The sequence below is a fragment of the Triturus cristatus genome, chromosome 5_1 (genome assembly GCF_964204655.1).
Source record: "Triturus cristatus chromosome 5_1, aTriCri1.1, whole genome shotgun sequence".
NCBI lineage: Eukaryota > Metazoa > Chordata > Amphibia > Caudata > Salamandridae > Triturus > Triturus cristatus.
The window spans coordinates 463,825,786-463,840,010 of record NC_140587.1 but is presented as its reverse complement, the minus strand read 5'-3'; the positions used below and the strand labels follow the sequence as shown (position 1 = coordinate 463,840,010).

The 14,225-nt window shown below is 42.1% G+C and overlaps 1 protein-coding gene across 1 annotated transcript in view; it reads right to left on the bottom strand.

The window, feature by feature from the left end:
- Nucleotides 1–14,225, bottom strand: part of OTUD6B (OTU deubiquitinase 6B) — a 226,262-nt gene that overhangs the window by 81,070 nt on the left and 130,967 nt on the right. The window contains exon 6 of the mRNA XM_085605301.1: nt 1,725–1,831. Within this exon, the coding sequence (XP_085461427.1) occupies nt 1,725–1,831 (107 nt within the window). The remainder of the gene's footprint in view (nt 1–1,724; nt 1,832–14,225) is intronic.

Here is a 14,225-nt window from a genome sequence, read left to right as displayed (position 1 = left end):
CGGTATGCGTGGAGTCGGAGGTGGAGTATGAAGTGTCGGGCATACGGGCGTCCAAATGGCGCAGGGGGAAGCTGTGGTACCTGGTTGCGTGGAAAGGCTATGGCCCGGAGGAGCATTCATGGGAACCGGCTGAAGGGGTTCATGCTCCGCGCTTGGTCTCCTTGTTCCATCGGCGTTTTCCTGCCAGCGCTGGACCCGTGGGGAGCCGCTGAGAGGGAGGATGTACTGTCAAGAATTCCTGTCATACAAGGGAAACACGCCCTTATGTAAACAGGAGAGCTGTTACATAACTCAAGGGAGACACGCCCTTATGTAAACAGGAGAGCTGTTACATAACTCAAGGAAAACACGCCCTATAAAGGGAGGAACCGGGAGGTACAACGCTGTCGGATATTGTGTCCACACCGACGTACCTGCTTCGTGAAGAGCAGTGTTCCGGAGTGGTGCTCCAGTAAGGCAAGAACGGAGGTAGGTCGAGTCGTTACTCCCTGGGCCGTGTCTTGCCCCATCGTCACCTGTGAAGGACCCGGAAGCTCTACCGGTCAACCATTGAGCTTCGCTTTTTGACTCGGCTGAGTCCAAGCGCAGTGGCGCTTTTGCTGGTTGGAGTCGTAACTCCCAGCCCGACCAGAGACACAGGGACTGCCAGCTGTAACGCACACCAGGAGGTGTTTGCCGCGTTACAGACTCGGAAGTCCACAGGATCGATCGAGCGGCTGCTCTCGGTTCAGTCTTCTTGCTTGTGATTGGGGTATCGGTGACGCATCACCAGGAGGTGACTCCGCGTCCCGGTGCAGTCTGAGGAAGAGGTTGAGCGGCTGCTCCCTTCAGGTAGAGACCCCGGCTGGGTGTTTCCCTGACTCCTCGATTCTCCCCAACACTCTTCGTGCCCCTCACAGCCTACCGATTGGCATTGTCGGCCATTTCATTTCTGCCCTCTGTTGGCATACGCCGGGACCGGCGTATATGCAGAGGACGGTTAGGACCATCCGTGCTGTGGGCTGGTAACGTACTTAGCCTGGAGGATTCCAGTGACTATAACTTGTTTATTCTTTGTATTATATTTGCCTTCATTAAAACAACTAACCCTTCACTAGTGGTTGCGTCCTCATTGTCGTGTCTGTTAAACGATCCTGAGACGTTCAGGGCGTTACATATACACGCATATATTCTTTGTAACAGCACGATGGTTGTATTGTTCATCTTCTTCCCCATTCTCGTGATGTTAATCATGTTATTCCGTTTCCTTCTATTGATTATTGCAGTTGAAGTATTTTACACAAGAATCACAATGCTTCAATAAATATTGAAACACCATGTTGTGTATTTCTTGTGCATCTCATTGGGTATGCACAAGTTAACAACCAAAAAGGTTCTAGATCTGTTACAACAATCTCCATGGGGATTCAGGATTGTCATGTTCTGAGGTTGCACATTCCACCTGTTACCATGCCAGGTTAGGGGTACAGATGGTGCATTGTGAGCTAGCAGGACTAAGGCCAAAATATCCTTATGGTGTGCGTAGGATCAGTCTTGCACACTTTTGATGTTCATGGTGTCCAACAAACGCACAATTTTACTGTGAATGTATAAGCTGTACGACACAATGTTGCGATTTCCTAACACTTGGCAGAAAGGGGTTTATCTAGTGCAGTAGGTGGGAGTCATCAGGTGAGGTCATGCATTTGTAAATTCACAGTTGGAAGGAGAATACTTTTACTTACACAAGGATGATTGGCTTGCTTGAGTATTCTTCACCAACAACAATGGGAGCAGAATCTGCTTGCACTACTTCAATTGGCGTTTTCAAAATGTGTGACAAAGCTCGTAGCTGAAAGAAAAGGACACAACTTGAAGAAACCTTTCTAAACTATTCAAGGGCTGGTTAGCAAATATGAATAAAGAGTCTGAGAAGCAGGTGAACTATAGTTTAAGAATGACCGGTCACTGATTTTGAATATGTAAGAAAACATTTAGTCAAGAAACAAGGGAATTAATTAACTGTTCGGCCAGAAATTGTACCAATTTGTTATTAGACATGCAAGAGTGAATCCAAATGCTTGTCCACCAAGGGCACATGGGCTGAGAGGATGTTGGGGAGGGACAGCAAGGACTAGGAGTACTGACATCACCTTACTTGGTCATTCTGCAGAACTCCATTTCAACTTGAGGGGAACTAGGTTCCTCGTGATAGGAACATGATATAGGTGAACCAAACATGATAAACTATGCAGAATGTCCTGGCTAATAGGCGCCTCTTTCAACCTGACATTTTCCTGGGTCACAGTTTGCAAGAGGAGTGGTCCATGTCACTACCTTACTAATGTATGCAATGAATGTGTGTCTCTGGATGACCACCAATGCTGCGTTTATGGTGGTTGAAAAGAAAGATTCTGAAATACATGAGACTATCTAGCTCGCATAAAGGGCCCAGGCTGTTTTCACTGCCTAGGGCAAGTCCAACAATACTGATGAACAGATGAGCAGCACATCTTTAAAAAACTTTCAATAAGTATTTCATAGATCTGTAAACATCAAGATTGCATAGTGTTACTCTGTTGAGGAACACTGTACATGAGTGATAAACAAAGTATTATTTCCTTGATTAAAGCTTCCGTAATAAAGGAAAAAAGCTGGAAAACTCTGTAGGGCTTCTTCTAGGAAAAACGTTTCAGAAGAATTATGGCCTAATAACAGAACGCCTTCTAGCTACACAACGATCATGAGGTTATCATCAGAGATATTGAAATGTGCACATGCCAACATTTGATGAACCAGGCTGTCGAGTTATTCAAGGGAAAGAGAGGGTAGGGTACATCATTCCGAGGAACAAGGCTCTTTAATTAGAGGAACAGACTTTCTGAAAGCCAGAACTGGTGAGGCAAAGCATGATAATCTGCAACAGTAAAATTAATGAATGTATGGAATGTCTTTAGAGTCTAATAAATGAGGCAAAATGTGTGAAAGGCACAAAGAAAGGAAATGTCTAGCATGAAGTCCCTTCCATGGCCTCGATGCCACTTCTAGCTTTGGAGCAATCTTTTGCAAAGGGGGCTTTGTTCCTCATCAGTCTATTTGAGGAACACTACTGTTATGGAAGAGGGATGGGGTGGTGAGAGGTAACTTGAGAATTGTGAGGAGGAAGATGAGGCTCGATTGACATATCTACCTCCTCGTCCTTTTCCCACATTTTACACCATCATTATAAGACCCTCTGGGATCTGAGTATCACCATAATGAGAGTTACCAATTGAATCAGGATTACAAATTCTGAAGGAGGATTTTTTTTTTCACCCGTCTGCATTTTGTCAGGAAATGTGAGGAAAACAAACAACTCTCACAGCACAAACATAACTAAATTTCTATTGGTGCTGCAATCCCACACCCTGGAATTACTGCAACCCTAGGTGATATAGGAATCCCCAAGCAGAATATCACCATATTGGAATTCCAAGAACCTCACGAGACTCCGTTGGATGCTAATGGAAGGATTTTACGTGTGATATTAGGATTTCTGGTTTGCATTTAAAACAGATTATAACCCATAAAACACAATCAAAGAGAATATTTGTTCTTTAGTAAGAACTGGAAAACACCACATTTTTGGGAACTTTTACTAGTTTGGTGCCCCCCTGGAGTCAAAGCAGTAAATGTGTAGCCTTACCAGAAAGTACTTTTCTGTGATGGATGTTCCTGCCAACATAAACCAGTTAACATGCCTTTGTGACAACCAGGAAAGTCTCCTGGCACTCGAGACACATTTCCAATCCCGTTTTGGGAGCAAGTCTCACCTCCTATTGCTTCAGCTTACTGTTCACTACAGATTGCTGTGTAGTGTTTAGCAGGCTTGCAGCTGAATTCTGAACAGAATTAGCCCAGGGCAAAGAGCACCATCATGTCACCCTTCTACACCGAGAGCAGGAAAAAGCATTGCTTTGTGAAAACCTCCGGTATCAGGTTTGTGGCAAGCAAAAATCTATGCAAACGGATCCCTCAAGAATCAATGTCTTTCCATAAAGCACTGCACCCAGTACTTGTGTTCTTAGTTTTACATCATTATAATCATTTATACACGAGCCACGTTACATTGAAAAAATAATCAGGGGCCATATCATGAACACATCCAGCGCTCACGTGCAGTCCCAGAAAGGATCCATGCACTGGTTTTGCTGGAACTGTGCTGCCTAGGTGCATATATTAATTTAGAAAATCTACGAGTTAGTATTCGCAACTACTACTCTGTTTCCTAGTATGTGCTTCAATAAAAACAGGTGCATGGACCCAAATGATCAAGTGAACTGACAAAGAACGCATTCATGATACAGCACTAGGATTAAAAAGTTCAACATTCATTCCAACTGCCTCCATGCCAAAATGAAGAATGAATGTCTGGTGCTGAAACAAAGCTTGCCATTTAGCAATAGATCAAACTACAGTGACTGCTTTCAGTGGAAACATTGGGCTGCGCTTTTTCTTTTCCCAAAGATGGAAAATGCACTTGATCTGTGGATGCACCACATGAATAAAAAAAAAAATCACCTAGGCACAGATCACAAATATAAAATAAACTTAACTTATGATATGAACTCTACAAGTAATGGATTCAAAGAATGCTGCAGAGAGCAGCACAGTTTGCTGTGACCAAAGGAACAAACAGTAAGAATACATTTATTAGTACAGTTTCTTCTTGGTATTCGGAAACAAAAACAGGGCGGTGTTGTAATGGCTTGCACTAACAGATCACGAAGCACCCCACGCAATATATTTCTTATGTCCAAAGTAGAAAATCTTAATTAATCCGATGTTTGACATTTTTCTGAATCACAGAAGCAGAAATGTGCATTCAATGTCCACCAGTAACATGTTATCAGCTGCAATCACATCTTAATAAGGTGCAACCATATCTCCAGCCATGCCTGACCTTCACATGGAGGTGGGGGGAGAGGACAGACCTTCTTAAAAGAGGTGTTTTGATTACTGGGAAATGAGACAGGCATGCAGGTGAGAGAAGTAAAGAAACACTTGCACCAGCACGGTGTCGTTTTACAGAGCAAAAAAATGGAGTACTACTGTTTTTACTTTTTTACAATTTTTGAAAACACCTCACAACAAATAGAAACTGAAAATAGGAAAACCTATGTTTTATTTTGTAGGACTTAAACGTTTGCGATGTTCATTAATAGCAACCACAAACAAGACATTGCAATAGTCAATTTTTGAGTTAATAATTGCCCTATCATTGTGGCCAAATCATGACGTATATAATGCAAACTTTTTTTGTAGCACGAGAAGCTTATAAAAGTATTCAAATGTGAATACATGGCAATAGTAGCATAAAAGAGTCACACCCTTGTGATGTTACTTTTACATCCATTGGCACACCTGTCCTGGCTAATCATATGGGCTTATATGAATCTATGTTTTTCTTTTTTTATTAAATAACAGAGGCATCCAGTAGGAATTTTGTTTTAATTATAATTAAAGCTTAGCCAACTCTCATGCACCCGATTCAGAATCACAGCACATACTTCACGGGTATGTTTTCACCTTGACCCTAGTTGAGGTATTAAACAGTAACTGTCTCATTGGAGTAGTTATGAAAACCTTACACCATGAGAACACAACTTGTGCTTATTTGTCAGCTAGTATTAGGTTACATGAACTCTACGGAATTATTTAAATCACACCATAGCTGTACCCGACATCCCTGTCATCTAGAGGACGGTCCAGGTGTTCAAGGTTTCGAAAAATATTGCAGCTTGAATTTAACTGGGTAGCTTTTGTGAAGTGTGATATACATAGGACATCGAATGAGGCGGTTTTGTTAACGGCCTAGTGAAGAGTGGCCTCTGAATAGTAACAGCATATGAAACTGAAAAATGGCACCTTTTTCTCGCATCAAATGTACAATAGCAATTCATACGTACTTCATCCGAACCCAAAGGAAATATATGTAAAAATAATAATTATATCCTTATCTATTATACAATCTATACAAGACACATCTCCAATTTCATAGTGAGATATTACATTAAAAGCAGCATTCTAGAAAATTTAGGAGCAGCAATTTGGCAGATACAGTACAAGGAAGATCAGTGCAGATAACTCCACACAGGCGACAGTGCAAAATACAACCAACAGTCGTGTGCAAGGGACAAGAAAATTTACATTGACAATTTCCCAATAAAGTATCAGAGTGTTAAGATGTATATGTATACTAAAATCTTTTAAAAAGTTAAGAAAAATTACAAAGAAATTACTGACAATAGACACTAGCATTAAATGACTGCTTTTAGAATTTTGTTCCTTTTGCGCCAAGTTGCCTGTAAAAACCTACTTACTGCAAATACAATTTTTGTACAAGTGTTGCTTATTAAGATCCTAAAAGCTACTAAGGATCTAGTTGTTCCTATATCACGATAATTTGGACGAATCCATTTGCGGCGAGAAATGTGGTATTCAGGGCAAAAAAAACATTCTGTGTATCTTATTCTCAACACTCGAGCCGCAGGGTGGACAAGCAATGGAATCTTGTTCAAGACGCCATTTATGGGTAAACAATCTTAGTGGGAGGGTGCCATAGCAAAAACACGTACAGACTCTTGGCAAGAGAAGAAGATAATACATCTAGAAATTGCTCAAACACAAGAAAGGGCTTAAAATCTTAAAACAGATTGGCCAGGGAACCTTTTGAGCTATTTGTTATGTAGCCATCGTTAATGTAAGTCCAAAGGTGTGCTTTCAGAATATTGAGGTCCGCTTTACGAATTGCAGTCTTTAAACTTAGTAAACCCAATTTCCCCAACCATATGCAAACAAATTTAAGCCAAGGATGGGACCTGGCCCGTGGAACTTCTAAGAAGTCTAAGTGAATCCTTATATTCTCCTAGCTCAGGAGTGATCCAAAGATGGACCAATACACTAGAACTTTTAATACAGCCAAGTCAACAATTCTTTTCAATCCCACATCCAAATATAGTGGGGTAAGGGGTGAGCTAGTTGGAACTGAATTTAACTTCCTAATAAAATAGTTTGTAGCTATAAATAGCGAATGAGTGTCAGCACCCCTCCAAATCTCAGCGCCATAAAGCGCTGCACCATTGGCCTTGGCACAATAAATTTCTAGCGCCGGTGAAACTGCATGTGATGTTGTTTGCTTGTGAAATCTAATAATAGCATTGGGTCTATGCTCAATTACAAGAGTACTCATTGCATCTGTTCTTAATCACATTCCTTTATCACTAGAGGCGAAGACAGCTCTCTCTCAGTTTGTTAAATTGAAAGATTTGATAACGGCAATTAACTTTTCATGAGACATTGCAAGAAACTCAAATAAGTCAATACTTGTCTCTATTTAGTAATTTTATGAATAAAAATGCTGCAGCTTGTTACACCATTCAACAGGCACAATGGATATGCTGTTCAGGGTTCCAGATTTCTCTAGTAGTTTCAACAAGGTTACAATGTTTTTCAAGTTAGACTTCATGAATGAAATTTGTGAAAATCTGACTGACTTTTTACATTTTATTTGTGTTAATTATTTTTCTGGACTAACACTGGTTTGATTTCTGTGCTATGCTTGTGCCACCTTTTGGGACATTTTAACTACGTTCACATTTACAGTTCTTATTTTTCTGTGAAAAACAAACAAGATTTTTTGACTCACTTTTACATGTTTTTTCACGTGTCAAAATAGGTAACATCAGTTGTTATTGTGTTAATCTGACATGTATCAAAATGTTCCCTCATGTGTAGCAAAATAAAGCCCACCTTAGGTTTACTCTTCTACTGTAGATGTGAGATTGCCATATCCCAAAGATTTTGGGAAAGCACATCACATGTAACCACTGACTTATCTGACTAGTTGATTTTCACAAATCCTTCACCGAGAGAACAGCAGTATTATGAGGAGCTGTCAAATGGAATAGATTCCTTCACTGGAATTATTTAGTGGTGTTTGGTCCACACTTTCTTTTGCGTCTTTACCATTTGTATTATTGAACCTTTTGCCTTACTCCTATGTTTTTGTTGATCTTGTTTTTGCCAGCCTTAGAACTCTGTGCAATTTACCACTCCTAACAAGTGCTAAAGTGATTGTGCTCTCTTATATAACTACTTGTAAGTCCCTAGTACAGGGTTACTACATTTACCCATGGCCTTTAAGTTAAATGCTAATAGTGGGCCTGACGCACTGACTGTGCCACCGACATAAACAGCCCTTCAAAAATGCCTCAGGCCTGCCATTGTAACCTGTGTGTGTCGTTTTTACAATGCCATTTACACCTGACAAAATAATTATTTTGCCAGGCCTCAACCTTCATTTGTAATACATATAAGTTACACATAGGGTGGCATGCAGTGTATTTAAAACGTTGGACATGTACTTTTAACTTCGGCATGCCATGGTAGTGAAAAACTCAAATTAGTTTTTCACAACAGCAACGCCTGCCTCTCCCATTGGATAACATTTGGTTAACTTATTAAATTCATTAAGCTGCAATTTCCTATTGGGAGCAGTTTGATGTCTAAAGAATCTTAATTTAAAATCCTTTTTAATGGTAAAGTCGGATGTTAAGTCACAATTCTGAAAATGCCACTTTTAGAAGATTACATTTTCTTCTCCTAACCAGTTGGTGCCTGCAGCCTGTTCCTGGGTCACATGACTAGGTGTAGCTGGCAGTTGGTCTTTGTGTATTGCTCCCAGACAATGAGATAAAGGGGAAAAGGTGTTAGTAGGAGGGGCCATCTCTGACTTGATGAGAGGAAGGAGCTGTCACCTACATCACTTACACATCACAAAGGCTCTGCCTAAGAACACTCTCAAATGGTTCAGCACTAGTCTATTGTGGCCCCAGACAAGCTGGGACCAGGGCAGGGAGGTAGGAAATTACACATTCCTCTGGGGGTGGAAACCTCCAAAACCTTTGCCTACTTCAAAGTGGAACCAGGTATAAATAATGGACCCAACTCTTCAGTACAGTTCTGGGCCTTTGGAAGACTCAGAAACACTGCTGTGCTGCTCTGCAAGAAGGATTGCTACTCCGTTGCCCTGCTGAGTCCGAGTGAAAGGACATGACCTGCATCTTGATCTCAGGAACAGCAGAGTGACTCCAGTTGGCTGGCCTCTTGACCAGAGCCTCATTCCATATAGTGTCAGCATGTTTTACAGTGAAACACAGTTTTACTATTGCTAATGTGTTACCTCACAACATCATCCAGGTCCTTTTCAGTTAACCTTTAAAATGTCTCAATTTTTCCTCAATTACTTGGTGTACATACTATCAACTGCACAGAGCTCTCCAAGGTCTGAGCTGTATTATTGTCTTTCATGCCTTGGTTTATTTATAGTTACAGCAAATGTGCTTTATTTCCACTGGCAGGCAAAAGAGGAGTCCTGACATGTATGTGGTGGCAGACATTAGTTTTGGAGAAAGTAACACGACGTAACCAGATACTCCACTGGTTGGTCTTTAGGAAAGCAAGTAATTCTGGTAAAACATTTTGATTTTAGATCCTCACACTTCGGCTTCCATACATTAAACAGATGGAGGAAGAGAAGCTGGTCATTCTTTTTTACTTAGACCTGCTGTGACAGAACGTTTTTGAGCTGGCATACTGATAGTAACACAAAGTTTAAATAGGTCCAGGGGTATACTGCATGGAGGCATAGACTAATCTATCAAATATGTAAATGTATTACCAATGCGGGGAAACCCAGCAAATATGTTACTATATTTAGGGATACCTGAGTGGTACATGGAGCAAGGAAATCTAAAGTTTACATAACTGTTGATTACAGAATAAAATATATCTGTAGGATACAAGAGATCACTTACGAGGTTAATAGGTGTCCTCTTCTACCTTTGCTTTCTTTGGTGTTGAAGGAAACTATTGCTCACATAAGGCTAACTGTGGATCAATATCTGGCAAAGGTTCACCTTCAGGATCTGGAACAGGCTCAGACCTAGGCAAAGAAATGGTATCCTTGATACAGAGAGGTCATTTAGAAACCACCCTGACATAGCAGAGTACATTACTGGCTCAGGGATATTTTCAACAGCTCTATAGCGAGCAAGGGAACTTCACAAAGGTTCACTTCTCCAGAAAATACTGAAAACAGCAGTACGCTGTGAAGGTGAATGGTACTGGTGTCAAAGATCAAAAAGAGAAACCATTCTTAGACGAGTTATGGATACCTTGACTGTAAAGACTGGATGCCCTGGCTAGGGTTCAGCAAGAAGGAGCTTGATTAGATCAAAACAAATCGTTCAGACACAAATTATATAATAAACAAAAGTCATCCAATGAGAATGGAGGATCTAGTGTTAAAACTTTGCAATTTGTAACTTTTGTACTAAAAAGCTGGCCAAGTAGCACAGAGAAAAACATTTAAATTTCTACTGGGATCCAGAAATGCTGATGAGCTGTGAAGGAACAAGCACTGAAGGTTAAGGTACAATCAACAGTAACAGAGTAGGCATACACAGAATGTTTGATCAAGCAGTATCCAAGGCCAGAGTGCCCACAAAACATTGAAATACTGCTTTACTTCTCAGTCTTAAGATTACAATTTGAAGGATGGTCTTCCTAAGCATATGCAACAGTTTAATTTTCCAAACTTTTCTTTCCTCCCCCTGTGTGGGCCAAGAATAGTTGATCATGCTCGGTGCAGGTGCAACAGTATAGTTAAGACTAGTAAAAACTGACAGTAGGACTCTAAGGGGACACTGCCTCTAAAAGGTGGGTTTTGGAAATGACCCATTAACTGCCTTGTGGATATGACTACAAGAGCCTAATCTCTCAGAGAATGCTCCGATCTAGACGGTGTGACTCTGAAGGTGCCCCTCGGTGGTATCTTTTGAACTGCAGCTAGTTAGAAAGATGTACGCATCAAAGGATGTGAAGTATTGCTTATCCCGAGAGGTACTCAAAAGTGAGGGTACATTAGAGATTTTCCAGTCCCCTTAGGGGCAAGAAGGCCCTTGGACCACACAAACAAGCACTGCAGCCCAATCACCAAGGCCAGAACCAAATACCTCTCACCTAAAGAGCTTATTTATATATTTATTTATTTATAAAGTTTTATATAGCGCAAACTTGACCCTAGAGGGTATCCGAGCGCTTTACAGATTAGTTAAAAAAGTAGAAAATAGATAACGATGACGATGTCCGTTGCAATCAGGAGTGAGACAGTGAGTTATAAACAAGTACTTAGGCGGCGTGCAAGCCCTGGTTGCAGAACAGCTGGTCAGATCAGTATACAGTGAATACGTTTGTGGGTTCAGGGTAGAGATTTGTTCAATAAAAGCAGTTTGACTTCTTTTTTTAATGAAGTGATTGAAGGGATCAGTCTGATTTCAGGGGGCAGGGAGTTCCAGATTCAAGGGGCTAATCCGGAGAAGGCTTGGTTGTAGATTTTCTTTTTTCGAAATTTTTGAGGTTTCAACAGTAAAGTGCTGGTGCTTCTAGATGATCTGCCACCGCCGGACAGTTCCAGTTTGTCAGCTAGGTACTTCGGTGTATTGAAGTGTAGGGCTTTGTGGGTCATGCAAGCAATTTTCATCTGAATCATTGCCTCATAAGGGAGCCAGTTTAGTGCCTTCAGATTTGGAGTGATGTGGCTGTACCTTTTCGATCCAGTGATAAGCCTTGCATCAGAGTTAAGGGATGCCCTTAGTGGAGCCAACCTGGATCTTGGCAGACCACATAGGCTAGCACTCCCATATTCTAATCTGGGGATAACTAGCGCTTGCACCGCTCATTTAAGGTCGTCGCATGGGAGAAAGGGTTTTATTTTTCTTAGAATACTCATTTGAGAGTTTGCTCCTCTGGTGGCTGAGCTGATGTGCTCTTGCATGTTGAGATTTTTGTCAAGTGTAATTCCTAGTGATCTTGTGGAATCTATAATGTGTGGAATGCAGTTGAAAACTGTTAGATGTTTCATCCAATCTTCAATGTTGAGGTAATTCAGTTTTCCGATCCCGTTCGTATTTAGCCACCATTTTGTGTTCCGCCACCATTTTGTGGTGCCCTCACTCAGGCAGCACGGTGAAGGAGGTGTTGTTTTCCCTCTTCCTACTGCAATGTGTCAAATAGCCTCCTACCTCTGTTTATAGCTGGTGTCAGGGTCTGGCCGACTCCACTAATCCTCGTCTGGTTTGACTGATCCCTGTCTCGACTATCTGTTGGTTCGCACCATTCTTCCCTGACTTTATCTTATCCTCTGGCCTTCGCTATTCTTTACACGTATTCTCTCATTTTACAACTGTCCTCCGGGGCATACAAACGTGTCCTGCCACCTGCAAGTCGACTTATAAACACTACCACTGATTAACTTGTGGGGAAGGGTGACAAACACAGTTGGAAGGGAGGCTTATTTGAGTTACTTAATATCTTGTTTTCACATTCTTCTCATTGGTTAACCCTGTATGCATTGGGAGTGTTCTTTGTGAATATGTGTGTTATAAAAGATTGTGCGCCACGAAGTAAAGTGGCAGTCTCCTAAGAGTGTACTTCTGGGACAACTGTACTTAGCTGCAGCTAATAAACCAAACCTTCTACGCCTAACAGAGTGTCTCATGTCTCTGTTCGACAAAGCAGGTGAACTCAGGCGACTAAGGCGTACCCTGCGCCGCCAGGCCCATAAGATCTAGGTTCTTCAATTCGGCACCCGAACGTGCGCCGGCTACAGAGGTAGCAGTTCTGCCCGAGGATCGTGAGGAGCCCCGCAAGAAAATTCTGGAGGAATCGCAAACCACGCCAAGCGACCCCTGTATGTCGAAGTGGTCCGAAGGTCTTTTGCAGCGCGGTTTCTCCTTTCTGACGGCTGCTGACGACTGCTGCCCTGCTTTGGTCCCTTTGATGAGGTTTGGTATCGCGAGACATTAGACGGGCCTCTGTTGGCGTAAGAAGACACTTAGTTAAGTATTGGTGGGTAGCTCCCACTATTTTGTTTTGATTTGGGTCTTTGATTCGGCTATTGCAAAAGCCGAAGCCGAGGGGTGAGTACGTTTGTGCTGTATTATTTGATTTAACCCCTTGATGTTTGTGAACAGTCCAGTGAAATAACGAGGCCTGGTCTGAGTAAGTTTAGGAAGTTCTGTTGCCTTGGTTGTAATAGGGATTCCCGGCTGGAGGACTCTTGTCCGATTCCTCCGGTTGGAACTCCCACCTATGAGCTTTATTCAAAACATGGTGTCTGCCCCATTGCCTTTAATAAGGCATGGATCCGATACACGAAGAACAATGGCGTTCTACAGTGGCCACAAAATGGTAGTTTTGAGCCTGACATATTAGACAATTTGGAAGCGATACTGTTCAAAAGACAAGCCCGGCCGGCAATGTCTGACTCTTTCCGCCTCTGGCGTAAGGAAGCCAGACAGAAAGAAATTAAGCAGGCAAAACGAGATAAGAAAGCACAAAATATGACGATTATACAGGCTGCACAGCAGTTTAAAGATAACGAGATTGATAATGCAATGGAAATTTCAGAAAGACAGCATCGTATGTCAATAGATAGATGCTATCCGGTGTTGCCTAATTCCCCTTCTGATAAAAGTAAGGATCTGGAGGAAGACCCTTTGATGTCTCACCTATTGAGATTGCCTCCGCCCTATGTACAAGGTGCTAATGCACACCCGTTGTTACAACCTGTTCAGTTGCCTGTTGTCCCCCCCACCTGTTCCGGTTCTTCCACATTTGCCCCTTCCGGTATTGCCACTCCCACCTCTTGTGCCACCGATTCCTTTGTCTCCATCTCCTGAACATCAATCTTCTTTGCCTTCGGCTCCCCTTATAACTGCCAGTTCCTCTCCTGTATCGCCTAATACCTTGTCCCCTCTCCTTATGTCTAATTCTCCTACTGTGCGCAAACGAATAACAGATACTGTCTCTGGTTTTTTTGTCCCCTTTCCTTGGGGCTCTGAACATGTCTCCGTTTTTTTCTCGAAGACAGTCTCGTAGTCAACTTCCAGGTTCCGACGAACGGGTGGTGTTGGACTCTCTCGCTCGCAAATGGATCGAGAAGGGTCCCCAGTATAGTGTGAAAGATATCATGATCACCTTTCATCAGTGGGATGCGCCCACACAGAGATGTGTATTTAATGTTGTGTGACACTCTCGCTAAAGGATGGGAGGATATGGATTTGGGTTTACTTCCCCAGGGTCTGTTGGATGTTCAGGCTAATTTCGATAAAGGACTCATTGTGGGTTCTAAGGTTGAGGAC